General features: G+C 43.3%; 1 protein-coding gene across 2 annotated transcripts in view; it reads left to right on the forward strand.

The window, feature by feature from the left end:
* ALG9 (ALG9 alpha-1,2-mannosyltransferase) overlaps window positions 1-20,921 on the forward strand; it is a 297,275-nt gene that overhangs the window by 16,160 nt on the left and 260,194 nt on the right. For both annotated transcript variants that reach the window (XM_082274210.1, XM_082274211.1), the window contains exons 3-6: window positions 776-910; window positions 5,306-5,376; window positions 6,609-6,697; window positions 12,492-12,627. In XM_082274210.1, coding sequence (XP_082130336.1) covers window positions 776-910; window positions 5,306-5,376; window positions 6,609-6,697; window positions 12,492-12,627 — 431 coding nt within the window. The remainder of the gene's footprint in view (window positions 1-775; window positions 911-5,305; window positions 5,377-6,608; window positions 6,698-12,491; window positions 12,628-20,921) is intronic.

Genomic DNA, 20,921 nt, shown 5'->3' on the forward strand with positions numbered 1-20,921 from the left:
AACAGGTTCTCTCCCCCTAAGTCTAGAATCTACAAGCCATTGGGGGAAGGCCAGGCGATTAGGTCGCACAGTGCCACATACGCCAATTCCAGAATCAAAAAGGTGACTAAAAAGTGTCCAGTTATAAATGGTACCCCTTTCCGAATAAGGGTGACACCAAGTCCCAAACAATCTTGCTGCTGCTCCCTATGTAGTCTGGGAAGTCGGGGGGGCTCCACACTGCTATCTTTTCCCCTGTAAATCAGGAAACTACATGTATACATTGCACAGGACGTTCTGTGATACGCCAGAACCGATCAGCAGGTCCAGGCTATAAATCATTGACCTGGGCACGCCCCTTATCTGTGCTCGCGAGCGAAGTACAGGGACATTGATTTGCGCAGCGGAACCACCTTGCCACCGTAAATCTGCAGTGGGTGGTTGGCAACAAGTTAAGAGACCCTGTCACTTTTAGGGCAAGGTCACTGTGCATCTTGATAGTCCTCTCTCTTCCCCATCAATGGAATGGGACTTTGAGTATATGGTATTATGGGACCTACCCCAAGTGAAAATTTGTCCTTCAGGCCTACATGTAGTAAAGCGGGTCAAGTGTGGGTACCACATAGTGACACTTTTTTATCAGGCTAATCTCTGAAACTAGCTGTTACTGGTAGACTCCTGCAGCAGGTAGATGGGGCGGCAAAGCAACACGAATGGGTGCATATATTTGGAGGGGGGTGGATGTTGCTTTCAGTTTATCTTAATAACTTTGCAATAACTTTTTTTTTTCATGAAGACTCACTACCTCGTTTATGGGAAAGGATTTCAAACATGGGAATATTCTCCAGCCTATGCCATACGCTCCTATGCTTACCTTTGGTTACACGCATTACCAGCTTGGTTCCATGCAAACATCCTTCAGGCAAACAAGGCAAGTTATGATTTATTTTTAATTATCATACAAATGTTTGACATTTCAGCAGAAGTTGGATTTAAAGTGAGACTAAACCCATCGATTTAACTGTTTCCCAAAACAGTTACATTCAAGGCATACCATAAATGATAACTGTCTCAGTTGTCTTAGCAGTCAACTGAACTTTCAAACCAAAAGTGCCCGTTCATACTGATCAGTTTTTTTAATTAAAAAAGGCGGAAGAAAAATTAAAGCATCCCTTTATTTGCTATGGAACTATTGGCACCGGTCAGTTGCGTTTTTTAAAGTCCTGCTTACTGCATTTTGGGTGCGTGTTTGGTACATGCTAGGGCCCTTTCACACTGATCATTTTTTATCAGTTTTTCAGTTAAAAAAACGCAAGATTCTATGTTTTTGTAGTGGAGCAGTGTGAAAGCAGCCAAAAACATAACTGAAATACACCTGACTGATGTGATGAGTTCCATAGGATTTAAAGGGATGCATTTTGTTCATACATTTTTCTTCTTTTTAACTGAAAAACCAATCAGTATGAAAGGGCCCTAAGATGCCAGCTTTCTTGGCTGTAAAGGATAGGAGCGTTTAATTCCACTTTAAGTTTGTGTTTTTTTTTTTTATTTTTTTTACCATGCTAAACTGATCTAATAGTCACAAATGGCTACTATGGCACTTAGTAGTTTATTGGCATCTAATTTTCTTGGTTCTCCTTGCTAAATTTCCCTTCTCTGCTTCTTCAGAGTCCCACTCTTTCTTGGGCAGCCGGAGTGATTTCACTATTGTATATTGTATTTTGTTACAATCCTATTTTAATAATAACATTGTATTTCTTATTTTGCTGGCTACTACATTCAAACACAGTGCAGCTTAACCTCTTGCCAAGTGCATGATGCATGTATGCAGTAGCAAAAAAGATTGGCTTTAATGCCCATCCATCACCCAAATGCATTCACAGCATCGGGAGGTTGTGTGCTTAGTGCACGCTCACAACACACTCCTATACTGATAAGTGGGACATATTGAAGCAACCTGTTGGGACCCCTGGAGCAGCTGAGAGGCTGTTTGTGGACTGTCATAATGCGTTTTGGGACCTTTCCTTGTGAGGGTCATTCAAATCTGGTAAGCCCCCACTCTTTACTCACTGTGCTGGCTTCTGAAAAGCCTGGAGGTTCCTGCTGTGAGTCACCACTTCACACAATTTTCTTAATATACACAAGTGGACTTTTTAATTGGGTTTTTCAGAGGGACTTTTTTTGCTTCATTTACAATTCTACACTGATATATAAATATTTAGTTTTTTCACCTGCATGTTATGTTACGTTGTATGCACTGCACTGTATGTTTTTCAGAGTTATGCATGCCATGTATTGGGGTATTGTGCTAGCTGCTTTGTGATATCACTGGTTAGTAGCTCTAGCGCATTTTTTTTTTCACCTTTTAGCAGTCACGCATTTGCAAGATACTTTTTATTCACCCCAGCAACAGCTTTACCATAGATTTATATTATTATTTAAGTATAGGTCTGTTTTTATAATCTTTTTCTATTTGTTGAAGTGTTCTTTCAGCTATTGCTGAGGTTGTCCCAATGAGGTCTCACTTTTCCCATGTTATTCTTCAGACCATGATATATCCACAATGACTGTGCCTTGGGCACACCCCAATGAATACAACCCTTAGAAGATTACTAACCTGTATCTACTTTTACACCTTCCAAACCCTAGATTGCTGATTTGCACCTTACTACTGGGAATCGTACTGTATATCCTACCTGTTCAGTGATTGGCTGATGCAGCTGCAAGACCCGGTTCACACTACTTCGACTTGTCAGGCGATTTGGTCGCCTGACAAGTAGCGCTCCATTCTGTGCAATGGAACTGTTCTAATCAGAGCGACTCAAGTCGCTCCGACTTAGAAAAATGTTCCTGCACTACTTCTGGGCGAAGTCGGAGCGACTTGCATTGACTTATATTATGAGAAGTAGTTTGCAAGCCGCGATGAAGTCGTGCTGCACGGCCAACTTCAAAGTCGGGGCGACTTTGAGTCGCCCTGGTGTGAACCGACTCTAAAACTGATAACAGGAAGGCTGCTCTAAACTTCCTAATGTTTTTTAAATGCTTTGTAAATCTAATTCTCCTCAGAATTGTCTTTACAGGCTAAGATTAAAACTCTGTCGCTTCCTCCCAAAAATCCACAAAATGGACTCTGCAATAGAAGACTTAATAGCTACAGTGGGGATCTAAAGTTAGGGCACCCCAGGTAAAAATTTGTATTAATGTGCATAAAGAAGCCAAGGAAAGATGGAAAAATCTCTAAAAGGCATCAAATTACAGATTAGACATTCTTATAATATGTCAACAAAAGTTAGATTTTATTTCCATCATTTACACTTTCAAAGTAACAGAAAACAAAAAAAATGGCGCCTGCAAAAGTTTGGGCACCCTGCGGAGTTAATATCTTGTACTGCCCCCTTTGGCAAGTATCACAGCTTGTAAACGCTTTTTGTAGCCAGCCAAGAGTCTTTCAATTCTTGTTTGAGGTATCTTTGCCCATTCTTCCCTACAAAAGTCTTCCAGTTCTTTGAGATTTCTGGGCTGTCTGTCACGCACTGCTCTTTTAAGGTCTATCAATAGATTATCAATTATGTTGAGGTCAGGAGATTGTGAAGGCCATGGCAAAACCTTCAGTTTACGCCTCTTCATGTAATGTGGATTTGGAGGTGTGTTTAGGATCATTATCCATTTGTAGAAGCCATCCTCTCTTTAACTTCAGCTTTTTCACAGATGGCATCAAGTTACCATCCAAAATTTACTGAAATTTTATTGAATCCATTTTTCCTTCTACTCGTGAAATGTTCCCTGTGCCACTGGCTGCAATACAACCCCAAAGCATGATTGATCCACCCCCATGCTTAACAGTCGAACAAGGGTTCTTTTCATTAAATTCTGTGCCCCTTCTTCTCCAAATGTACCTTTTGCTCATTCCGGCCAAAAAGTTAAATTATAACCTCATCGGTCCACAGAACTTGTTTCCAAAATGCATCAGGCTTGTCTATATGTTCATTTGCAAAGTTCAAACGCTGATTTTTGTGGTGAGGACGTAGAAGAGGTTTTCTTCTGATGACTCTTCCATGAAGACCATATTTGTACAAGTATCTCTTTATAGTGGAATAGTGTTCCACAACTCCAGTGTCTGCCAGATCTTTCTGGAGGGATCATGCAGTCAAACGTGGGTTTTGAATTGTTTTTCTCACAATCCTGCGAGCTGTTCTGTCTGATATTTTTCTTGGTCTTCCAGATCTTGCTTTAACTTCCACTGTTCCTGATGACTGCCATTTCTTAATTACATTCCGAACAGCGGATATTGACATCTGAAAACGCTTTGCTATCTTCTTATAGCCTTCTCCAGCTTTGTGAACGTCAACTATTTTCAGTTTGTTCTCTAGACAACTGCTTAGAAGATCCCATAGTGCTGATTGTTGGAGCAAGGTCAGATGAGTCTGGGCATTTAAAACCTTTAAGATTGACATCACCTGGTCTTCCCAGACGATGATTGAGAACAATCCATGACCCTGGCAGGTCTCAGCCTTGCAAAGGGGGCAGTGCATGCTATAAATTCTGCAGGGTGCCCAAACTTTTGCAGACGCCATTTTTTTGTTTTCTGTAATTTTGAAAGTGTTAATTATGGAAATAAAATCACAATTTTGTTGACATAAGAATGTCTAATCTGTAATTTGATGCCTTTTGGAGATTTTTCCATCTTTCCTTGGCTTCTTTATGCACATTAATACACATTTTTACCTGGGGTGCCCAAACTTTCAATCCCCACTGTATCTCTGAAGCACATGGTGAGCCCAAACTCCACTGTGCTCAAGTGATACAGCCTCTGGCAAAATCTTTGCATTTGTTTCACATCCGGGTGTGTTAAAGTTTAGCCCCTGCTCAGCTCAGTAGTTCCTTCTGCAGGCCCCTACATCCCTACTCTGTGCTGTAGAAACATAGTAGCTCATGGGAGAAACCATAGCGTGGATTTGGGCCTCTCAAAGGAGAGGTAAACATTCTCATAGTCTTCTATTGCAGGGACCATTTTTTATTTATCTTATTCTTTATACAAAAAATAGATTTTGCTAGGTGACAAACTCGAGAAGGATAAATGATAATAACGCACAATATTTCATTATTTTAATAATGCTGGTAGATTAAAATTTGTAACTGCATTACCTTTAATTTTAGCTTTATTTGTAATATGTTTTGTTAATGGATTAAATTTGGGAACTACCATTACAATCTAAGATTACTTATTCTGAAACTGTCACATTTTTTCTAACATTTTTTTGAATCACTGTACTTGTGCAGTAGGCTGTGTAATACATTTTATTTATTCTGTTATTTCTTTCTGCAGGTTCTCGTGTTCTATTTCATACGATGTTTCTTAGCTTTTATTAGTTGTGTGTGTGAACTTTATTTCTACAAGTAAGTGTCTCATATTACATTTACTCCAGGTCAAAAATTTTAAAATTTTTCTAACAATAAAATAAATTTTATATTATATATATATAATTATATTATTATATATTTTATATAATAATATTTCACGTTCATATATACATATCTACAGGCCAGGACAAAGCTTCCTCGAAATCTAGAATTTAGCTCTAAATGTTATGGCGCCAGCAATAATTAGCTAGCCCCCCCCCCAAATAATAACCCCCCCATCCCCCCACCTCCACACAGCAGCAATTATAAAGTTCAATTATATTATAAGATCTCTTCCAACCTGCTTCCCAGCACATATAACTAGACATTGATTCCATAATGTTTTATGATTATCTATGTGTCTTACAGCAGCTTGGCATAGTTGTATTCATTATTATAAAAAACTACCTTGAAGATTTACTTGCCTGATTAGTGACTGGTATGCATTGCTAGGAAGTGGGTCCCAGCAACCCCTCCGCTCTGTGTTGTATGACTTATGCTAACCCTCTTGGTAGACTCCAAAGGATTATGCAGCACTCAAAACCGCACCACTCTTACCTACTGAAGGTAAGACAGGTCTCGGCTTAAAGAGCTTTTCTCCTTTCAGTATGCCACTGTAAGTGTCACCCAGAGGCTGCACACATGACACCACACCACATAAAGAAAGCGTTATTCAGCCATAATGGACATGCTAAAGGTCCCCATCTAAAGCCATGTCTCTTTATTGCATTTCACCCTGATTGGATTTAATCATAGAATACCATGAAGCCCAGTTGGGATGAAATACATCAGAATAGTGTGACTTTAGGCAGGGACCGTCAGCATGTGCAAAATTGGAATCGAAGATTACTTTTTTTTCCTTAAATATGGAATTTTGTGGTGTAACACTGCACACTAAGAGTGGACTGAAGAGTTGGTTGTGCAGCTTTGCCACTGGCAAATTTTAGGAGCAGAAGAAGAAAACATGGCCACTGATCTTTTCGTATTTATGTTACTAATCCCGCTACATGTATTTACATGAGTGAAGTTGTGTTTAACTTCCCTGATGGTATTCTAAAACTTAGTGTGATTACGCACTACTGAGGAAGTTGTGCTGACATATAAAATACTAGGATATGCCCATAAATATAAAGAATTTCCAGAAAGTGTATGAAACCATTCACTGTTTTCATTTTCTATCTCATCCTGTTTTGAAATTTGCCAAAATAGCTAACTTTTTTTTTTTCTAGGGCCGTATGTAAAAAATTTGGGCTCCATGTTGGGCGAATCATGTTGGCTTTCCTAGTCCTCAGCACAGGAATGTTTTCTGCAGCTGCTGGTAAGTGTGACGTAATTAGAGAGCTGCATCTCTTTAGTGTGGGGCAGTGAGCAGATTAAGGGTGCTAAAGTAGAGTTATATACCAGAAAAAGGGGAGTGCCAATTTTCTAAGGGTTAAAGGATGGCTTAGGTTAGGGTGAATGGCACCGTTTACGCTGGGTCTGGGGCATTAGAATGAGGTTTTGTGAGCATAGCTTTCAGTTCTACTTTTTTTTTTCTCCTGGAACAATTTTTTTTTTCTTTTTTAAAGATCTGTTTAACCACTTCCATACAGAGCAGTTTGACACCCTTCCTGCCCAGACCAATTTTCAGCTTTCAGCACTCTCACACTTTGAATGACAATTGCTCAGTCATGCTACACTGTAACCAAACAAAATTTTTATCATTTTTTTCACACAAATAGAGCTTTCTTTTGGTGGTATTTGATCACAACTGGGTTTTTTTTTTTTCGTGATATATGCAAAAAAAGAGCAAAAATTTTGAAAAAAAAAACTTTTTTTTAGTTTCAATTATAAAATTTTGCAAAAAATTAATTTTTCTTCATACATTTGGGCCAAAATGTATACTGCTACATGTCTCTGGTAAAATTAACCCAAATTAGTGTATATTATTTGGTCTGTGTGAAAGTTATTGAGTCTAGAAGCTATGGTACCAATTACTGAAAATTGATCACACCAGATGTACTGACTGCCTATCTCCTTTCTTGAGGCCCTGAAATGTCAGGACAGTACAAATACCCCCCAAATGACCCCTTTTTGTAAAGTAGACAGTCCAAGGTATTTAGTAAGAGGCATGGTGGGTTTTTTGAAGTTGTTCACAATTGTTCACAATTCTTGGGAACATGAAGAAAAAATTTTTTTTTTCTTTTTTTTCCCACAAAGTTGTTAATTTATAAGCTATTTCTAACACATAGCATGTACACAGCAAAAATTACACCCAAAAATACATTCTGCTACTCCTTCCGAGTATGGCGATACCACATGTGTGAGACTTTTACACAGCCTGGCCACAAAAAGATACTCCACGTCCAAGAAGCACCTTCAGGCGTTCTAGGAGCATAAATACACATAAAACTTTCTTACTACCTATCACACTTTTCAAGGCCCTAGAGCACCAATACAATGGAAAAGTCCACAAAATGACCCCATTTTGGAAAGCAAACACTCCAACGTATATTCTATGAGGCATTATGGGTCCTTTGAACATGTCATATTTTTCCACAGGTTTTTGGAAAATGTGGGAAAAAAATGAAAACTTTTTTTTTTTTTTACACAAAGTTGTCAATTTATAGGATATTCCTAACACATAGCATGTACACAGCAAAAATGACACCCCAAAATACATTCTGCCACTCCTCCTGAGTATGGCAATACCACATGTGTGAGACTTTTTCACAGCCTAGCCATATAGAGGGGCCCAACATCCAAGGAGCATCATCATGCATCCTAGCCACTTGCCTAGGCCTATTTTTGACATTTGGTGTTTACAAGCTAAAATCAGTTGTTTTGCTAGAAAACTGCTTAGAACCCCCAAACATTATATATTTTTTTTTAGCAGAGACCCTAGAGATTAAAATGGAGATTATTGAAATATTTTTTATCACACCGTATTTGCGCAGCGGTCTTCCAAACGCAATTTTTTTGGAAAAAATTCACTTTTTTAAATTAAAAAATAAGAAACCAGTAAAGTTAGCCCAATTTTTTTCCATAATGTGAAAGATAATGTAACGCCGAGTAAATAGATACCCAACATGTCATGTTTCAAAATTGCGCACGCTCACGGAATGGCGACAAACTTTGGTACTTAAAAATCCCCATAGGCGACAATTTAAAAATTTCTACAGGTTGCCATCTTTGAGATACAGAGGAGGTCTAGGGCTTAAATTATTCCCCTTGCTCTAACGATCGCGGCGTTACCTCACATGTGTGGTTTGAACACCGTTTACATATGTGGGCGGGGTTTCCGTATGCGTCGCTTCTGCGCGCGAGCTAACGGGGACAGGGTGCTTTAATTTTTTTTTTTTTTTACTATTTATTTTATTTATTATTTTTTATTTTTACACCGTTTAACAAAAAAAAAAAAAAAGGATCATTTTTATTTCTATTACAAGAAATGTAAACATTACTTGTAATAGAAAAAGGCACGACAGGACCTCTTTTTTGTGAGATCTGGGGTCAAAAAGTCCTCAGATCTCACAAGTACACTAAAAGATAGAAAAAAAAAAAAAAAAAAAAAAAGAAATTATTATATAAAATGAAGAAAAAAAAAAAGGACCTTTAAACCGGTTGCTAGGCAACAACATTTTCCGTAGCTCCGGTCCTCCAAGACCATAGAGTCAAGTGAGGGCAAGCTTGCCCTCACTCGACATCCTGTCTGTGAGGATCCGGGACCGGATCGTTTTCCCCGCTGTCGGCGGGTCCGGTAAGCGGGGAAAAGGACCGGACGCGGCGGGAGGGGGGGGGTCACCTCTTCCGCCATCCCAGAAGGGTGATCCCACGGCGAATCCGCCGCTGGGACCACCCTTATCGGAAAGCCGACCGTCCACCGTTTAAAAAAATACCAGGGTTATGGCAGCTATCTGCTGCCATAACACCGGTATTTAGGTTTAAACGAGGACGTATATAAACCTTTTTGGACTTGGACATGGTGGCTGTATGAAGGGCGACAGGTACTCGGGCACTTTGCTGGGCAGGTGACAGGTACTCTGGTACTGATGAGCAGGTGGCAGGTACTCGGGTACTCCGATAGGCAGGTGACAGGTACTCGGGTACTCTGATGGGCAGGTGACAGGCAGGTGATAGGTACTGATGAGTAGTACTGATACTGATAGGTGATACTGATACGTGATAGGTACTGATGAGTACTGATGAGTAGTGATGGGTACTGATGAGCAGGCGGCAAGTACTCGGGTACTTCAGGCGTCAGGTACTCTGATGAGCAGGTGGAAGGTACTCGGGTACTCTGATGGGTAGGTGACAGGTACTCCGGTACTCTGATGACGGGTACTCCGTTGACAGGTACTCAAAGTACCCGAGTATCCGTCATCAGAGTACCCGAGTATCCGTCATCAGAGTACCTGAGTACCTGTCATCAGAGTACCTGAGTACCTGTCATCAGAGTACCCGGGTACCTGTCATCAGAGTACCCGCGTACCTGTCATCAGAGTACCCGGGTACCTGTCATCAGAGTACCCGGGTACCTGTCATCAGAGTACCCGGGTACCTGTCATCAGAGTACCCGGGTACCTGTCATCAGAGTACCCGGGTACCTGTCATCAGAGTACCCGGGTACCTGTCATCAGAGTACCCGGGTACCTGTCATCAGAGTACCTGATGGGCTGGTGACAGGTACTCGGGTACTTTGATGGGCTAGTGACAGGTGCTCTTTATTGGGGGGGTGCAATCAGTGTGTTTGGGGTGCACTGTACTTGGTAACTAGCTGTTACCACACTCTCTTCCTCACACAGGATCGTTACCTAGATCGTTACCTCTTTACCTAGATCGGGGATCGACTCTGTCCGAGGGACGAGCCTCGTCCCCGATCGCTGCTCTGCGCGCCCCCGGGGGCGCGCATTGCAGAGAGAACGAGCGGCTCGTGCTGGAGCCGCTCATGTGATCGGCTGTGATTGACACAGCCGATCACGTGGTAAACAGCCAATTTCTATTGGCTGTTTTCCTTGATCGGGGATGGGCTATGTCCGAGGGACGAGCCTCACCCCCGATCGCCGCGCTGCGCGCCCCCGGGGGCGCGCAGTAGCAGCTAGAGCGGGCGGACGTCATATGACGCCCGCCCGGATCCGTACAACCACCATGCCGACGTCATATTACTATGACTCGGTATGGAAGTGGTTAATTGATTTTCATATACAGCTTGCACAAAATAAGAGGAAAATAAAGCTTACAAAATATAGTGTGTCTCATCAATGCTTATCAATAATAGAAAAGGGCACAAAGACAATGGCTGTCGTAACACAAAAGAAAGAAAACGAGTTCCCAGTAGTCATCAGAATATAATAACTCTAATATTCTGGGTCCAGAGAGACCATAGTAAGTGGGCTATCTATCCATTTACGCCACAGTTTTAAAACAGCTCAAGGGTTTACCTTTGAGTTAACTTGATTAAGTTCAAGGGTTAACCTCTTCATGACCACGCTATACCTGAATGACGGCTACAGTGCGGTCGCTCTTTGCCTGGAGGCCATCACATGACATCCTCCTGTGCTCGCACTGCCTGTGTGCCGCTAGCAGCCAGCATTCGCAGTGATCGCTCCATCTTTAGGACGCAGCTGATCACAGATTGGGGTAAAGAGCAAATCACGGCTCTGATCACAATGTTAACGAGATTTGCTGGTTATCAGCAATCGAGAAACTGACAGCGTGAGAGGAGAGCCGGAGACTGGCAAATCCACACACGGGACATCTACACTGATATTTAGCACACTGATCATCAGTGTCCCGATATCAGTGCTGCCAATTAGTGCCCATCAGTGATGCCTATCAGTGCCCATCAGTGCAGCTTCATCAGCACACATCAGTGAAGGAGAAAAATTACTTTTTTACAAAATCTTAGAACATCTTTTTAACCATCTTTTTTTTTTTCAAAATTTTCAGTCTTTTTGTTTAGCCAAAAAATTGAAACCCAACGGCAATTAAATACCACCAACTGAAAGCTCTGTCTAAAAAAATAAATAAATAAATAAATTGTGTTTGGGTACAGTTTTGCATGACTGTGCAATTGTCATTCAAAGTGTGACAGCACTGAAAACTGGCCTGGGCAGGAAGTGGGTAAAAGTGCCCAGTAGGCAAGTGGTTATATTATATAAAGGGAGATTAGTATTATTTAATGTAAGCCAAGAATTTAGGGTAGGAGCAGACATCCCGTTTCAGGATAGTAGGATAGATATTTTTTTTTGCATAAAAATACAATATACACGACAAATGTTTAACATATTTAGACATAAAGTACACCAAACACACTAGTTCTTAGGGTGCAGTATATTGGGAGACCCAGTACAGAACAGATAAAGGAGTTTATTTCTAACCAAAATGAATGAACTATTGGACAGGACCAGAAGCAGTGCATGAAATCCGCTGCACTGCCACAGCCTCAAAATCAGTTGGCTGTAGGGCATAAACCCAAAGTATGCAGTCGAGCAGGCCTAGGGTGACTATGATGAAATCTTCATTTGGACTAGAACACAGTTTTAATTCAAGATTGCTGTAAACAATAGGCTCTCTTAACTGGTTTAAATTAGTGTTATCACTCTGGTGCAAAAAAAAAAAATAGTCAATGATTGAAGTAAAAACCAAATATACTGATATACCCCAGTCATTTTTTTTTCTCTACAAATCATAAATGCCCTCTAAAATGTATGATTATGTGATACACGGCTCTTAAGTCCTACACTATTTTTTTTTTTTTTTTTTTTTGTGTGCGTTGACACCTGTTGCGTTGAACTTGACTGACTTTTTCCAGTGCACCAAAAGGCAACACATTTTTATTGCATACATTGTGATGTATTTGTTTTGGGCACATATGCCTGCATACACCACACGTTGTTGTGCCATATATTAAAACACATGAATGCACACTGCAGCATTTGCATAAGTGTAAGTGAGGTCACTTTAGGTGCATGTTACAGAGGGATTGGGACTACATCTCCCATCATTCTCTGTTGCTTAGTGAAACTTTCAAATGCCTATTTCACAATAAGTAGAAGAATTTTGCTGTACCATAGTTTCTTTAAGGTCAATTTATTCTATAAGTGTTAATATAAATGCTTTTTGTTTGGCAGCGTATCTTCCCAGTACGTTCTGTATGTATACTACCATAATAGCCATGACAGGCTGGTATATGGAGAAGATCCCTGTGGCAGTACTTGGTGTGGCTGCTGGAGCTATCTGGGGCTGGCCATTTAGTGCTGTTCTTGGGTAAGAAGCAGTTGAAACAAAAATATGCTTCAAAGAAACTCTCTATAAACATTTTAGATAAAATAATTTATAGTTCCTCAAAGGGAAACTCTATTTTTTATGTATTGACACATCATCAGCAGTCTAGACCTCATGACCTCAAACTACCTAACAATCCAAGTATATTGCATTTCTGTGTTTCCATAAGTTGTTTTTTTCTCTTTCTTGATTACATGGTCATTACACCTGAACTACAGATACAATCTAAAGGAAAGTTTTTTTTTTTTTTTTTTTTTTTTTTTTTCTTAAATAGTAAACATGTTATACTTACCCACTTTTGCACAGAGCAGCCCCGATCCTCTTCTTTTTTGGGCCCCGCACTGGTGGTCCTGGCTCCTCCTCTTGCTATGGGGACACTCAAGCAGGCTCGCTCTGGAGCCGCGCTCTATCCATTCACACACACAGTGCGGCCATGCCCCCTGCTCTGTCCTTATTGGCTCACTGGCTGTGATTGACAGCAGTCAATGACTCCCACTGCTGTGTGAGCCAATGAGAGGGGCTAGAGACCTGGGAGAGCCGTTGTTCTCGTGTATGTTGCTGGAACGAGATGGGGCTCAGATAAGTATAAGGGGGGGGCAGGTAAAAAAAAACCTTGAGCCTTTAGAACCACTTTAATGCTGCTCTGTATTTATCGAAATCACTCAATTTATTTATGCTTTTAAATGCAAGTAATCAAAATACATGACCACATCAGTCTGGTGCTTCTCTTTCACTGTCCAGTGAGTAGTATTGTGTGTGGAATAGACATATTTTTATTCCTTCTAAGTGGTGTCATCCACCTGCTTGTGCTCTCTAGCAAAGGTGTTTAAGTCTCAGAACTAAATGGAAAGAAAAATGGCAGATAAAACCGCTCCTATATATGTACTGTATATATTTAAAGCCTAAAATTAACTTAAAAAGCAGCACAAGGGACATAACTTATGTTTAGTATGATGTGTCTCTTGTGCTGATTCTTTGTGTTTTATGAGAAATCTTCATGTGTCTATGACCCCCAGTCCTACTGCCAGTGTGGGGATTATTACACTAAGGGGCTGTCAGAAGCTCCTCAAGAGAGCTTGACTATGTCCCCAGTTTGCTGGCAGATCTGCCATTCATAGAAGCTGTGCTACAACTTCTATGAATGACCCAGGATATCTGAATGGAGGGGGCATAGCTATTTAACCATCTACCCATCCCCCATTCAGACATCCAGTGTCATTTATTAAAGCTGTAGTACAGCTTCTGTAAATGTGGGATTTGCCAGGAAAAGGCAGATCACATCATACTAAATGTAAATTATGTCCCTTGTGCTGATTTCTGTTTTTTTTTTTTTTGTTTTTTATGCTTGCAATACACTTACTGAAAAATAGTTTGAAAACCTGTCATTTGGACCATTCGTTTGTTTTTTTTTTTAAATTTAGGTATTGAGCACAAATAGAAAATCGTTTTTAATTTTTTAGAGCCAAGAATAGATGGAATAGGTTGGAAAAGTCTGCTAAACGAACGATCGATTCAAAGGGTAATGTGTTTCTCGCCTGTTAAAAATTGAACTGTAACTGATAAATTTGAGTCTATTGAACAATTTAATGATCGAAATTTGGTCCTTACATGATGGCTCTATCGTTTGCTCTCATGGCCGAGCGTTTGTTTTTCAAAAACAAGTTAGAATGATTTTTCGTTTAGTGTATGGCCAGCATTCTTGAATCTGTGTTTAGTTTGTTCGCCTGGAGTTCAGCATTGATGCTCATGTTGCTCCAGTGAGCGCTAGGGGGGGCAGAGCAGAAAGCAATGACTGACAGTCACCGCTCTCTGCTCAGTGAAGACTGAGAACGGAGTGATCAGTGGTCATGTGATCACTCAGTTCTCAGTCTTAGAGCTGGCGGGGAACAGCTGCAGCATCGGATCGATTACGTTTGCATTTAGGGAAGAATGAATGTTTATTTTTTTATTTTTTTTTAATCCTGCACTTGTCCTTTTTAATTGTGCTCATGGTTTGTATTTGTAATCTTTCTTGTCTGTGTTTCTATAATTTTTGGAAATGTCATATAAAGATAATGTAAAGAAAAAAACAGAGGAATCTAAACAGCCCCTTGGTATAAAATATTACCAAGCTTAGTAAGGCAGTCTTCTGCTCAGCATATAAATTAATCGTTCCAAGAGTAACTACTTAGAATCCAGGTTATTGCTGACTACAGTTTACAAACATGTGTACCGTTTATACACATTCATCACTTTTATGAACAGAGGCAATTAAGGTCTTAGAAATATCTAGGGCCTAGACTAAAATAATAAATTAATCGACAACTTATCGATTATGAAAATAGTTGTCAGCTATTTTCATAATCAATTAGTTGGTCAGTCGATTAGTTGGCCTGCATACAGAATGCATTATTTGTTTACATATCAGGAAATACAGTGAAGCATGTGCACAGCTCAGTACACCGTCCATACATGTCAGAAGACACTGCAGCACACATACTGACATGTATGGATGGTGTACTGAGCTGTATGTGTCTGAGAACATCTGAATGTGTAAGGAGCAATGCCTCATGGGACATGTAGTCCTGGGCAGGAAGTGGTTATAAAGGCAGAAGTTTTTTTACCTTGCTATAGGGGCACTCTGTAGTCTGTACTATACTTTGCAGCTTGCTATTGGGGCGCTCTGAATGCAGGAGCAGCTAGAAGTGTCGGTGGTGTACCCCAGAAGAGGAGAATCAGGGCTGCTCTGTACAAAACCATTCATATAGCTTCATGTCTGACTCCTAAGTAAAATGCTCATATATTCTACTTCTGGGTGTATTATTATTATTATTATTATTATTATTATTATTATTATTATTATTTTAGATGATATAAGTAATATATATTATTACTTTCACTGTTTCACAGTATAAATGAACCCCTTATAGTAGCGATTATCTGTTGTTTTTGTACTATAAAGGGCTAATTTCAGTTTTTTTAACCCATTACAGGTGATACAAAAAAAAGCATGCTGCTGCTACTAAACATCTTAGGCATGGTTCACACCTGTGCATTTTTTGGTGCTTTTTGCAGAAACACACCACAGTTCATTTAACATGGTTTCCAATAGGACACATTTACATCTATGCTTTTTTTTCAGCCACTGTGTATTTGGAGAGTATCAAGGACTTTTTTCAATGCAAAACTGTGCTTTTTTGGCTTCTCTAGCTCAACAAACTTCAATAGAGAAGCTGCAGAAAAGCATGTAGTGTGTTTTTGCCGCATTTGTGTTTTTTAATTTGCCAACAACAAATTGGCCACAAAATAGGATTTTTGTACTCGCATTAAAATCCATTTATCTGAGTTAATTGACGGACACAGCGCTTTATTAATCCTGACTATAGGATTTTATCGCCTTCTGCAGTAGGACTGGGCAGATCCCTCTCTGCTATAGGTATTCAGTTTAGTAGCAAGCAGTATTAGAAGTATCAAAACTCCATAGAGGGGTGGGTGCTGTGTCCATTGATGAACTCCGAGAAATGAATTTTACAGTGAGTACAAAAATCCTATTTTCACTTTAGTTCATCGACGGACACAGCTCTTCAATAATACTCACTATAGGGACCTCCAAAAGCAGTGCCAAAAGGAAAATGAGTGGGGAAAATAACCCAAGGCTAAACACAAGAGCCCTAACAGGGTCACATGAGCTAAACTAGGACACAGGAGCCCCATCTGAAATAAATAATTTTTTTTTTTTTTTTTTTTTTTTTTAAATCTTTTTTATTATTGCAGCACACAAACCAACAAAAAATAAAACAACAAGGTGCAAGGGGTCACCCATAAGTACACTTTGACATCATATAAAGTAAAAGGTCACGCACGCAGGGGCATTGTCACGGAACCATGAACCAGACGTACAACAACAGATAAGTGAAAATAAGAAGGCTTTATTGAAAATCAAGCTGTAAAGCAAAAGTCCAAACGGAAGGCGAAACCGAGGCAGAGTCCTTGCGAAGCCAGAGGTCAGGAACCAGGAGGGTAGTCAGACGAAGCCAGGATCAGGAACCAGCAGGGTAGTCAGACGAAGCCAGGATCAGGAACCAGCAGGGTAGTCAGACGAAGCCAGGATCAGGAACCAGCAGGGTAGTCAGACGAAGCCAGGATCAGGGACCAGAAGCAGCAGCAGTCTTAGCATGTGAACACAGGAGGACCAAGCAAGGAACTGAAGCCACAGACCTCCTATATATATATGAGCTAGGCATCCAGCTCCTCCCAGTGGGAAGGAGGAGCCGCAGGGTGGGAGGCTACAAGAAACCCAGAAACCAAGATGGCCGCCAGCACATGTCAAACGAAGGAGAACAGCAAGAAGGTAAGACCATGACAGTACCTCCCCCTCAAGGGCCCCTCCTCCGCGGAGTAAAGAACTGTTTCTGAGGGAAGCGTGCGTGGAAGGCTCGGAGCAAGGCAGGAGCATGGACATCTGCGGAGGGAACCCAGGAACGCTCCTCTGGACCATAACCACGCCAATGAACCAAAAACTGCACCGACCGCGGACCAGGCGCGAGTCCAGGATATTGCTCACCTCATACTCCTCACGATTGCCCACTTGGACCGGACGGGGCCGAGGAACCGAGGAAGTGAAACGATTACACACCAGTGGCTTCAACAGGGAGACATGAAACACGTTGGAGATCCGCATGCCAGGAGGAAGCGCAAGGGCATAGGCTACCGGGTTTACCCTGCGAAGCACTCGGAAGGGACCAACAAAGCGAGGCGCCAGCTTGGGAGTGGGCACTCGAAGGTTGAGGTTGCGGGTGGACAACCATACACGGTCTCCGGCCTGGTAGGAAGGAGCAGGCGCTCGTCTGCGATCAGCCTGGAGTCTCTGGCGCTGCGCAGAAACCTCAAGGGACCTCTGGATCTGTACCCAAGAAGCACGTAGGACGGAAAGGTGATCCTCCACAGCCGGAATATCCTGGGGAGAGAATACCTCCGGTAACACGGCAGGTTGGAACCCATAATTGGCCATGAAGGGAGACGTTCCAGAGGAAGAGTTCACCGCCGTGTTCCTGGCAAACTCAGCCCAAGGCAGGAGGTCAACCCAATTGTCTTGGTGATCGGAGACATAGCAACGAAGGAATTGTTCCAAGGCCTGATTGGATCGTTCTGCGGCCCCATTGGACTGAGGGTGGTAGGCCGAGGAGAAGGAGAGATGAATCCCCAACTGGGAGCAAAAGGCGCGCCAGAACCTGGACACAAACTGACTCCCCCGATCCGACACAATCTCCTTGGGCAAACCGTGCAACCGGAAGACCTCCCTGGCAAAAATCGTGGCCAACTCCTGTGCAGAGGGTAACTTCTTGAGAGGAACACAGTGGCACATTTTGGAAAATCGATCCACAATCATGAGAATGACCGTATGGCCTCGGGATGCAGGGGGGTCCACAATGAAATCCATCCCCAGGTGTGACCATGGGCGCTCCCCGGAGGCTATGGGTTGCAGAAGGCCCAACGGAAGGTGCCGAGGGGACTTACTCTGGGCACAAACGGAGCATGCCGCTACATATGCGGCGATGTCGGAACGTAGGGAAGGCCATCAGACGTGAAACAGCCCAGGACAGCTGATTCTTTCCAGGATGCCCCGCGGTCTTGAAGTTATGGTAGGTTCGCAACAACCGAGTGCGCAACTCCTCAGGCACAAAACATCTGCCGTTGGGTCTCTCAGAGGGAGCACCAGATTGAGCCGCCAAAATCTGCTCACCCAGGGGAGAGGTCAGGCTGGTGCGAATGGCGGCCAGGATCTGATTCAGAGGTATGACCGAAGTCGGAATCTACTCCTCCCTGGACAGGTCGGAGTACTGCCGTGATAAGGCATCCGCCCTGATGTTCTTGGAACCGGGTAGGTAGGAGACCACGTAATTAAAACGTGACAAGAACAGAGCCCATCTGGCCTGACGTGGTGTCAATCTCTTGGCCTACCTGAAAGGTAGGTCAGATTCTTGTGGTCCGTCAGGATGAGGACCGGAACCACCGAACCCTCGAGCAAGTGCCTCCATTCTTTAAGGCCTGCACGATGGCCAATAACTCCCTGTCGCCAATCTGATAGTTGCACTCCGCGGAAGACAGTTTCCGGGAGTAAAACCCACAAGGAAGCAGAGGACCCTCTGGTGTTCTACGCTGAGACAGAAGGGCGCCTACTCCCGTCTCAGACGCGTCCACCTCGAGGACAAAGGGCAACCCAGGGTTGGGATGCGACAGAATCGGAGCCGACACAAAGGCGGACTTTAGAGCCTCAAAAGCTCGGATGGCCTCGAGCGGCCAGACCTGTGAATTACTGCCCTTCCTGGTCAGATCCGTGAGAGGCTTGGCTAGCATGGAAAAGTCCCTGATGAACTTCCGATAATAATTGGCAAAGCCCAAAAAGCGCTGCAGGGAGCGAAGACCACTGGGCTGGGGCCACTGTAAGACAGCCGAAACCTTCTCAGGATCCATGGAGAACCCCTCAGCGGAAATGATGTAACCTAAGAAGGTTACCTGGGATCGGTGAAATTCGCATTTCTCAAGCTTACCGAACAGCTTGTTCTCTCGTAACCGTTGCAACACTCGTCTGACATCCAGAATGTGGGTCTCCATGGATTCAGAATATACCAAGATGTCATCCAAATAGACCACCACACACTGCTGCAACAGGTCACGGAAAACCTCGTTAATGAATTCCTGAAAGACTGCGGGCGCATTGCACAACCCAAAGGGCATAACCAAGGATTCATAATGACCGGTCCTGGTGTTAAACGCGGTCTTCCACTCATCGCCCGCCTTGATCCTTACGAGGTTATATGCCGCCCTCAGGTCGAGTTTGGTAAAGACCGTGGCCCCTTTAAGGCGATCGAACAGCTCGGAAATCAAGGGTATCGGGTAAGCGTTCTTGATCGTGATGCGATTGAGACCCCTGTAATCGATGCAAGGCCTCAACTCACCGCCCTTCTTTTTCACAAAGAAAAATCCAGCCCCTGCCGGGGACGAGGATTTGCGAATGTGTCCGCGTGAAAGCGCCTCCTTCACGTACTCCTCCATGGCCTCATTCTCCGCTACCGACAGTGGATAGACCTTGCCACGAGGAGGAACGGCACCAGGTTGTAACTCGATGGCACAATCGTATGGGCGGTGCGGAGGTAGGGCAACCGCGCGCACCTTATCGAATACATCCCGGTACTCCTCGTATTCAGGAGGCAACAGAGAGTCCGAGGAAGTACACAGCAACTTGACAGGCCCATGGATGCAACTAGCCCCACACTGCGGTGGCCACGAGAGGATCTCGGCCGATCTCCAATCGAAAGTCGGATTATGCTTCTGGAGCCAGGGGTACCCCAAGACCACCGAGTAGTGTGGAGACGAAATAACCTGGAAGCAGACCGACTCTCTGTGAACGGCACCAATGGCTATCCTCACTGGAAGGGTCTCATGAGTCACGTGTGGCGGCAGAAGGGGTCTGCCGTCTATCGCCTCAAGAGCCAGTGGAGAACCTCGGGCCTGCAGAGGAATGGAATTGGCGGCAGCAAACACACTATCAATGAACAAACCACCAGCACCAGAGTCCACCAACGCCTGGGTCGTCACTGAGCCCCCGACCCAGGAGAGGACAACAGTGATCAGTGGTTTGTCAACACGGGAAACCGGGGACGAGGAGACTCCACCCAAGATCTGCCCCCGACAGGATCTCAGGTGCGAGCGTTTCCCGGACGGTTCGGACATGCCAACCGAAAATGCCCACCGAGACCACAGTACATGCATCGACCCTCGCGTCTCCGGAGTACCCTCTCCCCCTCGGACAGGCGAGCAAAGCCCAGCTGCATGGGTTCACCCCCAGCCAAGTCATCCCCAGGAGGCATGGGAGGAGAGGGAGGCACGGGTGGGACAGCAAAGGTAGGCGCCAATCTGTTAGGAGGTCTCCGCAAACTCTCCTTAAAGGAAGGTCTCTCCCTGAGTCTGGTGTCAATCAAAATCAAGAAAGAAATAAGAGACTCGAGCTCCACTGGTAGGTCCTTAGCTGCAACCTCATCCTTCAAGGCATCCGAGAGACCATGAGAGAAAGCAGCGACCAGAGACCAGAGAAGCAACAAAACCGGAAAACTCGGCAACCACCGGATTGTTGTTCTCCCATAAAGGGCTGGCCCAGGCCAAGGCCTTGTCCGAGAGCAGCGAAATTAAGAAGCCCACCTTTGATCTCTCAGTAGGAAAGGCATGTGGCAGCAACTCGAAATAAATGCCCACCTGGTTAAGGAAACCTCGGCACTGAGTTGGCTCTCCCCCAAAGT

Source organism: Pelophylax lessonae, assembly GCF_965119305.1.
Source record: "Pelophylax lessonae genome assembly, chromosome: 12".
NCBI lineage: Eukaryota > Metazoa > Chordata > Amphibia > Anura > Ranidae > Pelophylax > Pelophylax lessonae.